This window comes from Danio rerio, chromosome 24 (assembly GCF_049306965.1).
Source record: "Danio rerio strain Tuebingen ecotype United States chromosome 24, GRCz12tu, whole genome shotgun sequence".
In the NCBI taxonomy this organism is placed as follows: Eukaryota; Metazoa; Chordata; class Actinopteri; order Cypriniformes; family Danionidae; genus Danio; species Danio rerio.
In genome coordinates, this window is record NC_133199.1 from 905,001 (window position 1) to 925,000 (window position 20,000).

General features: G+C 33.2%; 1 protein-coding gene across 5 annotated transcripts in view; it reads left to right on the top strand.

Annotated features, from left to right (window-relative positions):
* The window catches only part of piezo2a (piezo-type mechanosensitive ion channel component 2a), a 150,032-nt gene that overhangs the window by 11,893 nt on the left and 118,139 nt on the right, over positions 1–20,000 (top strand). For all 5 annotated transcript variants that reach the window (XR_012399642.1, XM_073941353.1, XM_073941355.1 and 2 more), the window contains 2 exons: positions 5,093–5,188; positions 19,375–19,500. Coding sequence is in view for 4 of the 5 variants with exons in the window: in XM_073941353.1 (XP_073797454.1) it covers positions 5,093–5,188; positions 19,375–19,500 (222 nt within the window). In the remaining variant the exon portion in view is untranslated. The remainder of the gene's footprint in view (positions 1–5,092; positions 5,189–19,374; positions 19,501–20,000) is intronic.

Consider the following 20,000-nt stretch of genomic DNA (forward strand, 5'->3'; position numbering starts at 1 on the left):
TAGTATTATTATTAGTATTATTATTACTATTATTACTATTCCTCTTCTTCTTATTATTATTATTACAATTATTATTCTACTTCTTTTTCTTCTTATTATTATTAGTATTATTACTAATACTATTATTTTTATTATGATTATTAATATTATTATTATTAATACTATTATTTTAATTATTATTATTACTAGTAATATTATTACTATTACTAATATTATTATTATTATTATTATTATTATTATTACTATTATTCTTATTATAATTACTATTACTATTATAAATATTATTATTATTATTATTAATATTAATTATTATTACTGTTGTTGTTGTTTTTATTATTATTATTATTATTATTAATTTTATTATTATTGTTATTACTACTAATATTATTATAAATTATTATTACTGTTGTTATTATTATTATTATTATTTTTTTTTGCATTTTTTTTTTCATCCTTTATTTTATTTTGTTTTATTTTAGCAACATTATAAGTATTATGTCGTGTAATGCATCCTTTTTGAATAAAAGTAAAAAGTTCTTCAGAATAAAACAAGCTGAACCCAAACCTTTGACTAGCGTACGCTTGAACAGAATTGTCTTACAATTGTTCTTATAGTTGTTTGATCCTGATTGTTGCTGTGCAGTGTGATCTGCACATGTTTTTATTTGCTTATCTTCATCAAGTTGTTTAAAGACAATACATTCACTGAAATCAAACATTTCTATCAGGGAGTCTTAACCGTATTGTTCACCCTCGAAATATCATTTAGTCCCTTTGGTTTTTCATTGCCGGAGTCGATGTTTTTCTTGCGGTCAGATGCAGTCCACAAGAGAACAGAGGAGAGTTTTGCCCTTTACTGTTCAAACATCTTGATTTTCCAGATTTGGAAAAGTCAGGATGTGGCTTCAGATGAGAAAAACCAAAGCAAATCCTCCTTCTGGACCAGCACTGCATCTGTCAGAGAAAACCAGCGGCTGTGCTTTAAAGGGGACATATTCTGCCGCTGTTTACTACATGTTAAATACGTCTCTGATGTCCCTAGACTGAGTGTAAAATACTCCACAGATAATGTTCTCTAACTCTCTGAAACAGACCCTTTAAGGCTCTTAATTGTGTTGTTAACTACAATAAATACTGTAGTATACTTTGGTTTTACCACAGTAAACTGGTGTAAACTACAGTATTGGGTCAGTTGTTTATATTATTATAGTTGTGTTTCCATAGCAACAATAGAATTACCACAGCTAACCGATTACTATAGTTGTTGTGTTTCCATGGCAACTATAGTATCTCCACAGCAGATCAATTACTACAGTTGTTGTTTCCATAGTAACTATTTAATCACCACAACAGGTCAATTACTATTGTTGTTGTGTTACCATAGCAACTGTGGAATCACCACAACAGATCAGTTACTATAGTTGTCGTGTTTCCATAGCAACTGTAGAATGACCACAGCAGATGAATTCAAGTGCTTTACTATAGTATGCTTCATAAACACTACAGTATTTGCTATAGATCAGTGGTTCTCAAACTGTGGTACGCGTACCACTAGTGGTACGCGGGCTTCCTCCTAGTGGTACGCGGAGGAACCGCTGAACAATGAAAGAAACAATTAACACTTTTAATCCTTTAATGCGTAATATAACATCGATGTGATCAGCATTGGCTGTTTTGTGAAGCGTACGATCACAACGCTGTGCTTAGAATGTTTATTTTAGTGCATTGTGTCATAAGCTGTTATAAATCATTTCCCGAAGTTTAAGAATTGATTCTGAAGCGTGATTTGACTGACATGAAAAGTGGCCAATCACAGTCGACCTTGTCTAGTTGCGTGAAACGTAAGGGCGGGACAAATGCTTTCTGTGTTGCAGAGACAGAAAAAAACAACTTAAAAACAAATGTTTTGTTGGATTAATGCTTCTCGGATGTCTTCTCTATAGAGATGTCTAGCAGAGTAATTAAACCACGGACATATTTCCTGCCTTTTTGATGATCTACAAGCACGTTTCGCTCTCCGACAGCCAGTCTCTCGCCTCTGACCTGTCACTCCTCTAAATACAGTCTGAATGGCGGCGCGGGAATGAAGGTATTGCGCAATAACTCATTTCTGCAAATGCGGCGAGTGCTTTATTTTAACACGAGAGCGCATTCATGTACGCAAATCGCTAAAACAGATATGTGAGCTTTTAAATAGGCTTTTTTTTTAAATGAACTGCAAGTCCTCTCATGATCGCGTGTGTGCTCAGATTGAATACAATCGCGATCTTTCCACTATTAAAGTAGACATTATTTATCTTTGTTCCTTGACTAAATTTAGTCAAAAGTATTCAAAGTTATTAAGCATTAGTAGTATTAGTAAAAATTAATAGATTGATACATGATCGATGACAATGCTAATGGTCTTCTTATTTGGCTGTGTTGTGAAGTGAAACTTACTTTTAGCAAAGGTGTATTTTTTTTTCTTTACGACAAAATAATTATGCTGGAAATGTTTCTGGATGAGGTATTTGTGTGATTTATACATTTAGCTGTATTCTGATCTGTCTTAAAGCATTACAGGTCAAAGCAATCCGTTGTTACTTATTGTTTATTTATCAAAATTAACAATAAGGCTCTTAAAGCACTGCTTTGATAAATGTAGTGTTGTCATTTCAAATACCTCAAGTAAAATGAAGTCATTTGTTTTATTAATTTTTTTTTACTGACAGTGTACTTGTATTTTTTTTAAAGTTTCTATTTTAGATTAGGTTAAATGTAAAATAAAATCTACATGTGATGTACAGCTTTTTAAGAAACAAATGTGCCATATTGTAAAGAAAAATAGTGTAAAATATGTAAATAAAAGGCTAAATTAAATCTTTTTACCATATACTTCAATTAAACCTTTCAAAGCTTGTAAATATCGTTTAAAAAAATGGGCAAAAAGTGTCTCTATGGCCTTAAAGATTATTTGGTAGTTTTACCAGTGCTATTGAAAAAGATTAATTGTCATGAAAGGAAAAATCGACTATACTTTCTTTGTTAGTGCAATTTCCTATACATGTAGCTTTGGGATTTAAGCAATTAAACCATTCAATCAGGTTTCCACGTAAAAAAAAGTGATTTCATAATGAAAATCAGATTTTTTTTTTTCAAAAGTAACCAACTAGTACTTATTAAAAGAGTACTTTGTACTTTTACCTAATATTAATATTATTTACTAAAATTTGTGTTATTTTAGCAGTGTAATAGTATTTTTCCTTGAGTACAAAAAAAAAATTCACAAGCATTTAGTGCAGGTTTATTATATTATTGATATATGATTATTTAATATTATTTTTATGTTTTTTATTTGTATCTATTCCTATGCAATGTTTTATGGGTTGCTGAGAATACTTTTCAGGTCTTCAATACATGTCAGTCTTGAAAAAAAAAAATAGGTGCTGGAATTGATTTTCATTAGGCTGTGCCTGTATAAACCCTGTCATATGTACATTTCACATATATTTCAAGATTTGTCTGAAAGTGTAGGAATGTGACATATAGCCTATATTTATAAGGTAAAAGCCACATCTCCAGCTTTTGATGAATAGGCTACAATGAATACTTTAGATTTAAGTACAGCAGTCTTCTTTTTACTTTTTAAGAACAGCGCCATTTTTTAATGAACTTTTAAAAGCACATTTTAACAAAAACTTTTTTTTTATCTGCAAGCACAGTTAATGTTCAGACTATTTCAAATGTTTAAAGTGACTGATAATAATACATATTCTTAATAATAGGAATTAATCTGCATAGTTTTTAAACTGTGCACACCTGTAGCTGCTTAATTAGGCCTATGACGCTATTTTTTAATACTGGTTAAAAATTAGCGTCGTAAGGTGGTACTTGGAGTGACAATTTTTTTCTAAGGTGGTACTTGGTGAAAAAAGTTTGAGAACCACTGCTATAGATTATTCCAGTATTGTGGTTCTGTGGGAGTGATGAAAGAGATCAGCTTCATTTCGTTTAGACACATGCAGGCGTTCCCTGAAGTGCAGATGAAGCGTGATGATGGGCTGTTTAATGTTCTGCTTTCTCCAGAACTGAGCTGTTGGTGAATATTGAGCTGGCAGACAGATGAAGAAGAGCTGTAGGAGATGTACTGTAAACACTCCTCAATTACTCTTCTCCAGTCCTTCATTATAATAAACTGCCGTTGGAGAATTAATGGGTGGATCGTTTACAATAAGTGGATGGGTTTGTTCAGGTCAGCTGACTTGGGCCAATCATCTGAACCATTTCATTGTTTTCATTTGTTTTTAGTTTTGTTTTATTTTGTTGGTTTTTCGTTTTATTTTTTGCTTTGTTGTTTTGCTTTTGTTGTTTTGTTTGTTTTGTTTTGCTGTTTTTGTTGTTGTTGTTTTTTGTTTTGCTTTTGTTATTTTGTTTATTTATTTATTTATTTATTTTTGAGTTGTTTTTGTTTTGTTTTCCTGTTTCTGTTTTGTTGTTTTGTTATTTTTGTTTTGTTTTGTTTTTTGGGTTGTTTTGTTTTTTGGTTTGGGTTGTTTTGTTTTTTGCGTTGTTTTGTTTTGTTTTTTGGTTTGGGTTGTTTTGTTTTGTTTTTTGGGTTGTTTTGTTTTGTTTTTGTTTTTGTTTTGTTTAGCTGTTTCTGTTTTGGTTTGTTTTTTGGTTTGTTTTTGTATTTTTGTTTCTTGCCTTTGTTGTTTTGTTTTGCTATTTTTTTGTTTTATTCTCTTTTGTTTTGTTTTTGTTTTGCTGTTTTTTGTTTTGTTGTTTTGTTTTGTTTTGTAAAACCACTATGTGCTGGGTGCGACGACATTTTGCCCGCTCTTAAACAAGCAAAAAAATTAATACAGACACATTCTGAGTGGTTCTGTGCCATCCGCTTTAGACTTTGTGCCTAGATTGTTAAAAAAGAGGCCTGTGTGTGAGTGTGTTAGAAAGCGCTGGAATGCAGAGATCTTCATGGGCTGTGTATTGCAGTGGATCTGAATGCCTGCAGCTGCTTTTTTCACAAGTGTCTCTTTAATGAGCGACTCGTCTCCGTAATGACAGACTGCAGATTAACCAGTGTCTGACTTTCTTCTTCTTCTCTGTCCTCCAGCGTGTTTGTTCCGCTACAACTGGCTGTCCTTCGTCTACCTGGTCTTCCTCCTGCTCATCCCACTGTTTGCAGAGCCCACACACGCCACCATGACAGGTGAGTCTCCACACCTGTGCATCCCATAATGATGCTCTCCATCAACGTGTTTACAACCTGTAGGAGTTTTTGTCTTCTGTTGAACACAGAGGGAGATATTTTGAAGAATGTTGAACATTGATGGTCACCATTGTGTTAGTAATGTAAACATATATTATGGAAATGAGTGGTCTATCATTCCATCATTCCATCCATCCTTCCTTCCATCCATCCATCATGCCATTTCTTCCCATTCCATCTAATTCCATTCCATCATTCATCATTTCTTCTAGTAGTTAGAGAAAATTTAATATTAATTGTATAAAAATATGTGTAAACTGTATATTATGGATATCTGTGGTCTATCTATCCATCCATGCATACATCTATTTTTTTTTGTATTTAATTTAATAAAAAAAACTATTTTATTTTATTTTATTTTATTTTATTTTATGTTTTCCACACTTCAGTACTCCCCTGTTGTGCTTGAAACTCTTACGAAAGCTTCCCCAAAACAGAAACTGGTGCAACTGTTTGCAGTTTTGATGCTTCTGACAGTGTAAATGGAAATGAATGCGCACCGTACCGTTTCAGATCGTACCGTACTGCGTAAAGCCATAACGAGCTGCTGTAGATGTTCTGGTGTTAGTGGAGTGTTTCTGTCAGTATCAGTGAGTGGGAGACGCAGGAATGGAGATCTGCACTCTTCCCAGCATTCCTCAGTGTGTCATCAGGTCATGAGTTCAGCTGTGACATCATCACATTCGGCAGAACCACACATCCACGGCATATGGACACACACACACACACACACACACACACACACACACACACACACACACACACACACACACACACACACACACACGTAACATTGCATGCATGCACCTCTAATCTCACACACACTCCTCTAACATCTCCCTCTCTCTCTCACACACACGCCTCTTACTGTATCTCACAACACACACACCTAATATCTCACACACGCACACACACATGCACACCTCTAGTATCACACGCACACACATACATACTGTATATCACACTAACCTCTATCACAACACACACACACCACACACTTCTAATATCAGACACACACCTTTAATATCACAACATACTCACAAACACCTCTTATATCACGACACACAAACACACACACACACACGTCTCTTATATGACAACACACACACACACACACACACACACACAAACACACACGTCTCTTATATGACAACACACACACAAACATCTTTTAAATCACAACACACACACACACATCTCTTATATCACAACACACACACACACACACACCTTTTCTGTCACAACACACACACAAACACCTCTTATATCACGACACACAAACACACACACACACGTCTCTTATATGACAACACACACACACACACACACACAAACACACACGTCTCTTATATGACAACACACACACAAACATCTTTTAAATCACAACACACACACACACATCTCTTATATCACAACACACACACACACACACACCTTTTCTGTCACAACATACACACACACACACACACACACACACCTCTTATATCACAACACACACACACACACACACACCTCTTAAAGCACAACACACACACGCACATCTCTTATATCACAACACACACAAATACCTCTTATATCACAACACACACACTCGTCTCATATCACAACACACACACATACACACAAACACCTCTTATATAACAACACAAACACACACACACACACACACACCTTTTCTACCACAACGCACACACACACACAACTCTTATTTCACAACCCACACACAAACACCTCTTATATCACAACACACACACACACACACACACACACACACCTTTTCTATCACAACACACACACACACACACCTTTTCTATCACAACACACACACACACCTCTTATATCACACCGCACACACACGTCTCTTATATCACACCGCACACACACACACACACACACACACACACACACACACATTTTTGTATATTGTTTAATTTATTGCAAACTAAATAGAAAATGTTTTATTTATATATTTTTTTTATATTATGACATATTATTATATTATACATAATAAAATATACAATAATTAATATTTATATTTGACATTTGATATATTTTTTTGTAAAAATATTTTAAACAAAATTTTTCAATATTTGGTTGAATTTATAAAAAATATTAGATTTAAATATTGATTATTATATTATATTATAATATGTTTATTATATTATATTAATTATATTATATTATATATATGTACATGCATTAATGTCGTCACATGCTGAGTGAGACTGAAGTATGAGTTCAGTGAATGAGGCTGCATTAGCTAAAGCACATTTATGTAGACATTGACACACTCTTGACAGACGTCGCTCCGTGTGTTGGTGTGTTGGATTAGTGTATGATCGCCGCTGACAGACTCTGCTGTGGGCTGTTTACAGCAGCAGATCTGCAGTCTGGATGTTTCCCAGCACTGAAACATGTCAAAACAGGAAAGCTTCGTCTCTTTAGGTCTCCTGAACTATGAAAGAGTGACCTGTACGCAATGAAACGCTTCCTCTGGAAGGATCTGGAGCTGCTTGATAAATCACCACAGACCAAGAGTCAGCTAAAGCACAGTGTCACCAATATCATACAGTTGAAGTGGCGGCGCGGTGGCTCAGTGGTTAGCACTGTGGCCTCAGAGCTAGAAGGTCGCTGGATTGAGTCCCAGCTGGGTCAGTTAGCTTTTCTGTGTGGAGTTTGCATGTTCTCCTCGTGTTGGTGTGGGTTTCCTCCGGGTGCTCCTGTTTCCCCCACAGTCCAAACACATGCGCTATAGGGTATATGTGGGGGAAACCGGAGCACCCTGAGGAAACCAACGCCAACACAAGGAGAACATGCAAACTCCACACAGAAACACCAACTGACCCAGCCGAGACTTGCTATGAGGGGATTGTGCTACCCACTGCGCCACAGTGACACCCTAAATAAATAAATAAATAAATATTAACGTAATAAACAATTTAAATTTAGATAATATTGACATCATTACTGCTTGTCCTGTATAATTTTAGCAGATGAATGCAGCTTTGGTGGGTAAAGCAGATCTCACTGACTCCAAATGTTTGCAGAGTAGCTGATGAAACAGATGCGATAGATTAATTCTGTTTCTTCAGAAGTGAAGGAGTATCTGTGACGGTCAGAAACACTGAATCATCTTCCTGAGGAAGCGATCTGAAGGCGTGTGGGTCGAGTCCTGCTCACGCTGATATACGCTCACTTCTGTTTCCTCAGGAAAACCATCCTGTGTGAATATTCCTCCCCATACACAGACTCCAGCGCTCAAACTGCTGCTATTCCCAATCACTCAAGCTGAACTCCCATTCAACTTTTATTTATTCATATTTTTTAAGTAATTATTTAGTTTATTTTATGTAGTAATTATTTATTTTATTTAGTTTTTTATCTCTTTATCTATTTCTATTTTAATTAATTTTTTTATTTAGGGATTATTTTGTATTTATGTTTTTATTTATTTATTATTTGTTTTTAATCTTTTTATTTTTTTTTATTTTTTTTACTTTAATTTTGTTAATTAATTAGTTTTTATATATTTTTTATTTTTTATTTAAAAAATTATATATCTTATATTTTTTATAGAAGTTTTCTTTTCATTTTATCTATTTATTTATTTTTATTTTTTTCAGAGACAAAGGCAACAATTAATTTTTCATTTTTTTAATGCAAAATAGCTGGTTTGAATGACTGAATATATATATATATAAAAACTGCTTTTGTTCTTGCCAAAATAAAGCAAATTAGACTTTCTCCAGAAGATAAAATATTATCAGACATACTGTAAACATTTCCTGAATCTGTTAAACATCATTTGGGAAATATTTAATAAGAAAAAAAAAAATTCAAAGGGGGGCTAACAGTTCTGACTTCAACTGTATGTATGTGTGTGTGTGTGTTTGTGTGTGTGTATATATATATATATATATATATATATATATATATATATATATATATATATGTTTATATACACACACACACACACACACACACACACACACATATATATATATATATATATATATATATATATATATATATATATATATATATATATATATATATATATTTATCAAACCTGCAAATACTAAAATGTAATACTTCTTAAAATAAATAAAATAGCATTGTTCAATTATCAAAACACATTTCTAAATATTATTGATGCTAAAAACATTAGGACTGATTGTGCTGATGCATACATTTTTTGCATTTATTAAAACAGAAATATTTTGTAAAATAGTCACTTCATAACATTATAGCACAATTTTCTGTCACTTTCGATCTGTGTAGTGCATCTCTGCTGAATAAAAGTATTAATATGAGGTTAAACCGTGCAGAAAGACATGATTTGAGAGCAAGTAAACAAACAGAAGGTCTGAAAGAGGTTTTGTAAGCTGAAGAATGTGAGGAATCCACTCTCCAGTGTCTCTCGCAGATTTTCCCGCAGGCGTTTTCAACGAGAGCTCGCACTGATATTACAGATCTGACTTCATTCATTCACACTCTCTAATAAAGCCCTCAGAACTGAATATGGAAATAGCAGATCACTGACTGACAAACACATGGAAATGTACATGCAAGTGGGATTTTTGAAGAATTAAGCCATCTTTAGGCAATTACATCTAAACAGTTTAATTGTTAATTATGGTCATTTTTGGTCGATTTTGTTTAATAATGTATTTATTTTTTTTATTACATTTGTTTATTATTCAATTTATTATTTTATTTCTTTATTTTGTATTGTGTTTGATTTTTTAAAAAATTTATTTTATTATTTGATTTATTTTGTTTTATATTATTTAATATAGTGTTTTTAATTTTATTTTGTATTTATTTATTTATAATTCAATTAAATTTTATTGATGTTAATTTTAATTTTTGTTTTATTTCATTTTATTTTTTTAAATTATTTTTTTTCTTTTGTTACTTTAAAAAAATATTTCATTTTATTATTTCATTTATTTTAATTCAATTTGTTTTTGTTTTATGTTGCTTTATTTTATATTATATTTATTTAATTTAATGTAATATTTATTTATTTATTTTAATAGATTTTTTATTTTAGTTTTTTATTTAATTTTATTGCTTTGTTTTATTTGTTTCATTTTATATTAGTTTTATTTTGTTTTTGTGAAACTAATTAAAATTATAGAGTATGTTTTTAAACATTTACATTGCCAACATTTTACATTTCTGTGTAATTACATTTTTGCATTTAATAATTGTATAAATGCACATTATTTTGGTTTTATGCCACCTCAGACTTTTCTTTGTGCCCCCACTGCTCTGTAAAAATGCCTTTATTCAGTAATCATGACTTACATTTCAGTCTGTTTGTCACACGAGGCTGTTCTATGATACAATATCATTTACAAAGCAATACAGATGGTACTATTGGATATTGGAGGCTGTATGGTATAGCTGGATTAATTACAGCAGCTTGAACATTCCTCAAAGCATCTTATTTTCAGCGATTCCCCAAAGAGGGCGAGTTTGTGGAGTAGATGTGGATTTTTCTGGCTCAGCTTCTCCTCCTGCACGTCTGCTGCTGGTTTTGGCTCTGTGAGTGCTTTTGTTCCTATATAAGTTTGAGATTTTGATCAGATGCGTGCAGAACATGAAGGCGGATCACAGAGCAGAGCAGCTGTTTCTGATCATCATTAATCACACAGTGGTTTACAAGTCAGACGCTCACCTGAGCTGAAGTACACAGTTGTAAAACACTGGAGGAGGAGCAATGGGAATTATCTGACGTACATCTCCTGTGTGTGTGTGTGTGTATGTGTATACATGTATGTGAATGTGTTTATGTGCACATACGTGTTTGTGCCTGTGTTTGTGCATGTGTATATATGTGTGTATGTGTGTGTGTGTGTGTGTGTGTGTGTGTGTGTGTGTGTGTGTTTGCATATAAATACAGGCATGTGTTTGTGCATATGTGTGTTTTTGTCTGTGTTTGTTTGTCTGTGCTTGTGCATGTGCATGTGCGTGCATTTGTGTGTTTGTGTGTATGCGTGCATGTATGGATGCATGCATGCGTGTGTGTGTACATCTGAGTACATTTGTTTGTGTGCATATGTACATGCTTGTGCGTTTTTGTGTGTTTGTGCGTGCTTGTGTCCGGTGTGTTTGTGCATTTGTGTATGTGTGCTTGTGTGCATGCTTATGTGTGTGCGTGTGTGTTAGCATGTTTTTTTGTGTGTGGCATTTGTATGTTTTTGTGTATGCGTGCATGCATACGTGTGTGTGTGTACGTGCATGTGAGTGATATTTTGTGTTTGTTTTTGTGTGTTTGTGTCTGATGTGTTTGTGTATGTGTGTGTGCTTATGTATGTTATGCGTGTGGGTTAGCATGGTTTTTTCGTGTTTGCTTGCGTGCTGTTTGTCTCCATCTAGTGTCTGAATAATGCGCAGGTTAGTGTATACTCCGTCAGCTGTTTCTGACTGTTTGTCTCCGTCTAGTGTCTGGATAATGCGCAGGTTAGTGTATACTCCGTCTGCTGTTTCTGACTGTTTGTCTCCGTCTAGTGTCTGGATAATGCGCAGGTTAGTGTATACTCCATCAGCTGTTTCTGACTGTTTGTCTCCGTCTAGTGTCTGAATAATGCGCAGGTTAGTGTATACTCCGTCAGCTGTTTCTGACTGTTTGTCTCCGTCTAGTGTCTGGATAATGCGCAGGTTAGTGTATACTCCGTCAGCTGTTTCTGACTGTTTGTCTCCGTCTAGTGTCTGGATAATGCGCAGGTTAGTGTATACTCCGTCTGCTGTTTCTGACTGTTTGTCTCCGTCTAGTGTCTGGATAATGCGCAGGTTAGTGTATACTCCATCAGCTGTTTCTGACTGTTTGTCTCCATCTAGTGTCTGAATAATGCGCAGGTTAGTGTATACTCCATCAGCTGTTTCTGACTGTTTGTCTCCGTCTAGTGTCTGGATAATGCGCAGGTTAGTGTATACTCCGTCAGCTGTTTCTGACTGTTTGTCTCCGTCTAGTGTCTGGATAATGCGCAGGTTAGTGTATACTCCGTCTGCTGTTTCTGACTGTTTGTCTCCGTCTAGTGTCTGGATAATGCGCAGGTTAGTGTATACTCCATCAGCTGTTTCTGACTGTTTGTCTCCATCTAGTGTCTGAATAATGCGCAGGTTAGTGTATACTCCAACAGCTGTTTCTGACTGTTTGTCTCCGTCTAGTGTCTGGATAATGCGTAGGTTAGTGTATACTCCGTCAGCTGTTTTAGTCTGTTTTGTCAGCTTTTTCAGAGTGTGATTACAGAACTCCTACAGCTCAGATCAATGTTTTACATCTAATGTTTATGTTTTGTGGCCTGTAGCCGTGTAATAACCGTGATAAAGATCATCCCCCATGCTTGTTTTCTCAGAATAAACCCTTCAGTCTTACACAGCAGTGCTTCACATTGAGCTGCTAATAAACCTGTCAGGCTTTATTCTGAGATAACAACCTCCTGGATCTACTTTATTCATCCTGACCTTATTCCCCAGCTCTGTGAATTAATAATATGATTAACATGATTAATAATATAAGGATCGCTCCACATTCACACAGCACATTGTGTGTTTTGAACTCGGTGTTCGTCTGCGAGTGTTTTACTTTAATGTGTGTTTCCTTCTGAACGCCAGTAAATGAAGCTCAGACTCTTTTCCTCAGAGTTTTTCTGCATGAATCAGAGCTGCTGATGATTCACTTTCCTGACATGTAAACCCAGTAAACAGACGCAGAGCATCTGACAACAATGAACAGCAGATCTGCTTTAGGAGGCTCAGAAAGACAAATAGAGCAGTTTTATAACAGCAGGGAACATCATGGAGATCACTGCAAACTTTCAAATCGATTAAACTATGGGGGGCGGCACGGTGGCTCAGTGGTTAGCACTGTGGCCTCGCAGCAAGAAGGTCGCCGATTTGAGTCCTGGCTGGGTCAGTTGGCGTTTCTGTGTGGAGTTTGTATGTTCTCCCTGTGTTGGCATGGGTTTCTCCCACAGTCCATACACATGCGCTATAGGGGAACTGATTAAGCTTAAATGGCCGTAGTGTATCAATATATGTGTGTAAATGTGAGTGTACGGGTGTTTGCCAGTACTGGGTTACAGCTGGAAAGACATCCGCTGTGTAAAACATATGCTGGATAAGTCGTCAGTTCATTCCGCGGTGGCAACCCCTGGTATATAAAGGGACTAAGCTGAGGGAAAATAATATATGGAAACTATTAATTGTTTTATTTTTTGAGTTTTTTGTATTTTTTATATCAATTTATTATTGATTGATTGGTTAATTAATTAGTAATTGATATATGATAGTTTATTCATTGATTTGTTTATTAATTTATTCAGTCAATAATTCATTTTTTCATTATTTAAATTATTAATTAATTTATTCATTAATTTATTTATGTATTTACTCATTTAATTAGTTTAATTAATTATTCATTTATTTGTTTATTCTTTTATTTATTTATTCATTCTTTTATTCATTTATTTATTTTATTCAATAATTTATTTAGTTATTTATTTTATTGAATTATTTAGATATTTTTTATTACTTTGTTTATTTGTTCATTAATTTTTCTATAGTTTTATTCATTTATTAACGTGTTTAATTATTTAATTAGTTCATTTATGTATTCATGCAATCATTCATTCATTTTTTATACTTTTATTAATAAATTTGTTTATTATTTTATTTATTAATTTATTCATTGAATGAGTTTAATTATTTATTTATTAATTTATTCATTCTTTTATTTATTTATTTATTCATTCATTCATTCATTTATTATTTAATTATTTGTTCATTTACTTATTCATTATTTATTCATTCATTAATATATCCATTTATTTATTTATTTATTTAATTAGATAATTTATTTATTTAGTCGTTAAATTATTTTTTATAATGCATTCATTTATTTATTCATTTCTTTATTAATTTATTTATTCATTATTTTTATGTATTTATTTAATTAGATTATTTATGAAGTCGTTTAATTATTTTTTTATAATTCATTCATTCATTCATTCATTCATTTTTTTATTGATTTATTTATTCATTATTTTATTTTATTTTTTCATTCAAAAATTTGAAGCAGAAACAGTTTTCAGCTTTGATATTAAATCATAAATGTTTCTTGATCATCAAATCATATTAGAGTGTCTGAAGCATCACAGACACTGAAGAGGTTCTCATTTCAGCTTTACATTACACCATACTGTATATTCACATTACAGAAATTACATTATTACTGTTAATAATAACAATCCCCAACTATTACTTCATATTATGTGCACAGTGTACATAATACAGAAAGATCAAGAACCCATAATGCAATAATAAACTGGCCAAAATAACAACATGAGTCTCAAAATACAGAAAACTGCTGATTTCTGGATTATTTTACATTGGCGCTTTGATTTGCTGCTGTCAGACTGAAAGTGATTGCAGTGTAAGAATGAATAGACTGATATTATGATGTGAAAATATCCCAGAGGAGTGTGTTCAGACAGTCTGTAATTCTGCGGTCAGATGATCAATGCTCATATCCACTCATAATCTCCTCCGTTACAGTGTTAAATGCTGCATAATGTTTACTCAATATCAATGTCTGTGTTCCTGTGGAGCCAGGAGGCTTTCAAAGATGTGATTAATATATCAAATATAATATTATAAATGTGTAATCATATCGTCAACATGTTTACAGCGAAGCCTGAAGTGTATTAATCACATCTTCAAAAGTATCTTGGCTCCACAGAATGAATTATTAAGAAAATGACGTAATAGTAAACATGCTGAGGGCCGGTCATGCTATTAAAATATGGATTTGTAATATTAGTTGATGCTGACAATTATATTTATAGTTTTTTAATTACGGATAATAATCTCATTTTCTTTATGAAAATAATCAATAATAAAATATCTTTAAATATTTATCATAAAATAAATAAATTATTAGTTAAAATAATAATAATACAATTATTATTTTAGACATTAAATTGTTTTCAAATATTACTACTAATCTAATTATTAGAATAAAATATATCTGTTTTAATTTTTCATAAAAACATTTATGTAAATGGTGAAGCAAATTCAGCTTTACAATAACCGTGTTTTCACCATATTGTAATGATTTCTGGAAGATCGTGTGGCACTTTTTGACGAGTAATGATGCTGACAATTATATCTCTATATTTTTTTAATTACTGGCAATAATATTAAGTCATTTTTATTAATTTCACAAGTTTTTTTTATTAATTGAGAATAAAATATTTTTAATGTTTATCATAATTTTTTTATATCTTAATTAATATTTTAAATAATAATTCTAATTATTATTATTAGAAGTTAAAACTTGTTAAAATATTACTAATTATCTAATTACTATTGTCATAAATGTATTCAAATTGTTTTAACCTTTATTAAAATGACTGGAGTAATGATGTTGACAATTATATTTATATATATTTTAAATTATTGACAATAATATTGTCATTTTTGAAAAATGTAAAAAATATTTTTATTTAAATAATAATAAAATATTTCACATTATTTTTTATAAGGGTTATATAATTTAATGAATAGTTTAAATAATACAAATTATTAGAAATTAAAAATTGTCCAATAATGTAATTATTAAAGTCATTAAAATCTTTATATATCGTTTATCCTTTAAAAGGTATATGAATACATTTATTTAATGGTCCAGAAAATTCATTATGATTTCTGAAATATCCTGTGGCACTTTTTTGACTGAAGTAATGATGCTGACAATTATATCTTTAGTTTATTTTTTTAATTACTGATCACAATAATAAGTACATTTTACACAATATTTAATTAAGTTTAAATAATAATAATAATAATTATTATTATTATTAGAATTTAAAAATTGTCAAAATATTGCTAATAATCTAAATATTATAGTTATTAAAATATTTATTATCTTTTAACTTTTAACATATGGTGCAGAAAATTCACCTTTACAACAGCAGTCAACTACATTTTTAAAACATTTTACAAATATTATTTTCAGTATTGTGTAGTATTTTAAAAATAACTATTGTTTTATAAATGCTTTGAAATATATTTAACAGTTTAAATAAAATATATAATGCAAAAGTTAATTTTAAAACTACAAATTATTAAAAATTATTATTATTATTTATCATTTCTATTTTAATTATTTGTTAAAAATGTAATTGTTTTATATATTTTTCAAAATATTACTCTATTTATTGTATCTTTGATCACAGAAATGAAGTCAGACACACACACACACACACCCTGAGATTCTTACTCTTAGTGAATAAATGGACGAAACTCCGAGTTTCTCTCACACATGTTGAGTCTGCAGACACACACACACACACACTGAGGCTCATTGAGTGTCTGAATGTCTGATCGGCTCATCGGTCTGCAAAAAAAGCGAGAAACTGAGTCGCACACAGACGCTCAATAATAAACACATCTGCTCTGTATTTCAGCTTCCTGCGCCGGCATCGGCTTTCTGCTGTCAACCAGTTAAAAACCGTCTGCTCACTTTAGGCCCACACAGAAACTGCTGATATTCCAGCCCATCATTCGATCATTCCATCTGTTTATTTACGTGTGTGTGTGTGTGTGTGTGCGTGCGTGTGCGTGTGTGTGTGTGTGTGTGTGTGTGTGTGTGTGTGTGTGTGTGTGTGCGTGTGCGTGTGCGTGTGTGTGTGTGTGCAGGTGTGTGTGTGTGTGTGTGTGTGTGTGTGTGAATTCTGTCAACACATATGCATTTTTTATATTAAAGAGGAGCTATTATGCAGAAATCACTGTTATATGTTTAATATGATCCTCTTCACAGACACTAAACTCTTTAAAGATTAGATTAAAATGTTTGTTTTGTGTTATTTATTGTTGTGTTTATCGCAGATATTTAGCATTTTAAAATATTTTATTATAGTTTTGTCTTTTACAAGCTTTGGAATAGTGAGGATTTCTTCCTACTTATTTATAATCTTTCTTAATATCTTCATATATTATTTATTAGTGTTTTAGACCCTGAAGTAGGTTGACATTTTATCCCGGTTTCTTCCAGACACATCTGACTTTTTATTCATTTATTTTTTTTAATAATTCATGATATGATCTGTCCAGAATTGAGAATGAAATTATTGTCTTATCGCGGTTTGCATATGATGTCATTTCCTCCTTTTTGTCCGGATGATTTGTGGGTGTTTATTGATATCCTCAGTTTGGTGTTCGATGCTGTCTGTGATATTTTGATCTTCACTGACTGCACATATAGCCAGGGCTCCCACACATCTTCAAAAGTACACCGTAAATGAGCAGTTTTCCATATTTGCTGATTCAGGTTTTTATTTTACCCCTTTTATTTCTGCTTTTGAACTGCATTATGGTATCTTGATCGTTCCTCCAACAACTTTTAACCTTCAAAAGTTCATATCCTTGAAAACATGGACTTTATTGTCATGTGTAATAGTGTGCGGTGCTATATTGTTTGGGTTGGTGTTGTATATTACGCTACAGACACCTTGTAATAAACTCACAGTCCATTTTCTGTTATTATTTCTTTAGATATTGTTTCTTATATTATTTCAAACTACTTAAATGTCAATAAAAGTCACTTTATTAAATTTTAGAGTTAAATTTTCATCATCAGAAGTGGACAGAGCAGAGATCAACATCCCAGATTGCAATTCACCTCCGCAAATAAACACAAAACACATGGATTTGTGGTCTGGAAAGTACTTAAAAACAAAACATAGATCCTTGAAAGTGTTTAAATTAAATTGTAAATTAAATTTGTTCATGGTTTTATTTCAGCAATTGTTGTCAATTGTCAAACACACACTGAGAAACGGAGAAATTCTTACATTAAAAATCTCAATGGGGTATTTGCCGAAGCATGCTAGTAGGACTTTTAGTTTGCCAGTAACCTGGGTTAAGCGCTTCCGGCGAATTGAATGCCAATGCAAAATCCGGTGCGTTTCAGGTCTGCTTTCTTTATAAATCAGCGATCTCCTCTAGCTGAGTGATATCCGATTTAAAGTGGGTCTCAGATTGTACCAGAAGCACTGCATTACATTACATTTCCCCCGCCATGTCTTTATAATATGAGCATTTATTGTACCCCAGTATATTCAATGGAGCTTCTGCGTTAGCCTGCCGATTCTGATGGGCGCGTGCGAGTAAACAGCTTTTTGTCTCGTTTTACGCTTGAGCAACTAAATAAATGCTAAATTTTATTTAATTGAATGTATTTTAATGACATTACAACATCGATGCTATTTAAGGAACCGTATAAAATGGGAAAAAGTTCACAATAACGGCTCACCGGAAGTGTATCAGCATGGGAACAGCACTAGCTCGGCATATACCCTATAGTGCACGTTTCATCCATATTTCAGAAACCACGTTTGAAATTAATTCGATTTAATGAATTCAACTCAAGAAATTTTATAAAAAAAAGGCACAACAATACTTGAGGATCAGGACATTTCAGTTGTGGAAATACTTTTTTCATTCAGGGACAATTCTACAAGCCGTTTCTACAGAGTCCTAAAGGATTGTGGCTCTTCACATACGGGCTCCTTGAAAGAGACTTGGGAAAGAACCCTTGATATACAAATCACAGATGATCAATGGGAGGAAGCTTGGAAAAATGTAATGCTCTTCCGGCTGCAACCCAGTACTGGGAAACACCCATACACACTCATTCTCTCACACTCATACACTACAGCCAGTTTAGTTGATCAGTTCCCCTATAGCGCATGTGTTTGGACTGTGGGGGAAACCGGAGCACCCGGAGAAAACCCACACCAACACGGGGAGAACATGCAAACTCCACACAGAAACAACAACTGACCTAGCCAGGACTCAAACTAGTGGCCTGCTTTCAATATGGCAATTAATGTGATGTATAATGATATTTAGACTCACATTGGGAGCATTTAGCACTGTGTAAAGCACGTAATCAATAGAAATTGAAAATGGTAGAACGTTTTGCACATCGTTGTCGCAGGTGGTTACAAAAACCTTTTATCATGGAAAAGAGAGCTCTTGTTACATGTCATGACGCTGTGTTGTGTGTAGTAAGGACAGGGTGTGATTGTAAACACTTGTTGTGTCCGCAGGCCACACCGGACGGCTGCTGAAAGTGCTGTGTTTGACCAGCGTGACGTTTCTGCTGCTGCACATCATTTTCCAGATCACCGTCAACAGCCTGATCGCAGGAGAAAGCATTCAGCCCCGCTTCAACTGTGAGTACTGATTCAGATTCAGCTCAACCCGCACACGCAAATCTGATGAAGCACTTTTAGACAAAAACCTCATGTTCAGATCAATCTGGATAACTGTAGACACAAGGGCTCTCATACACCGGGCATGAGGTGCAAGACGTGTTTTGGTGCTATTTTCAGATCAGTGCAGGTGTAGTTTTCATGTTTTACTCCACGTTGTTTAAATATGAATCCATTTGTGTCACTCTGTGGACTCATGTGTGTGCTGGTCTATAGAGGAGGTGTGTTAAGGCGCATTGCTGGAGCGCTGCTATTCTGAGGAACTGAAATAGACCAACAGCACCATTGACCAACTAAAGCTGCTCTAAACTCCAGCAGAGTGTGTTAGTTATGCACCTTAAACACTCACACACTGCTGAATACACACAGGATGATCAGCAACACACACATATCTTTACAGATGAACACAATTAAAGGATTAAAATGATCCAGAAATGATGATTTAATATAAACACACTGCC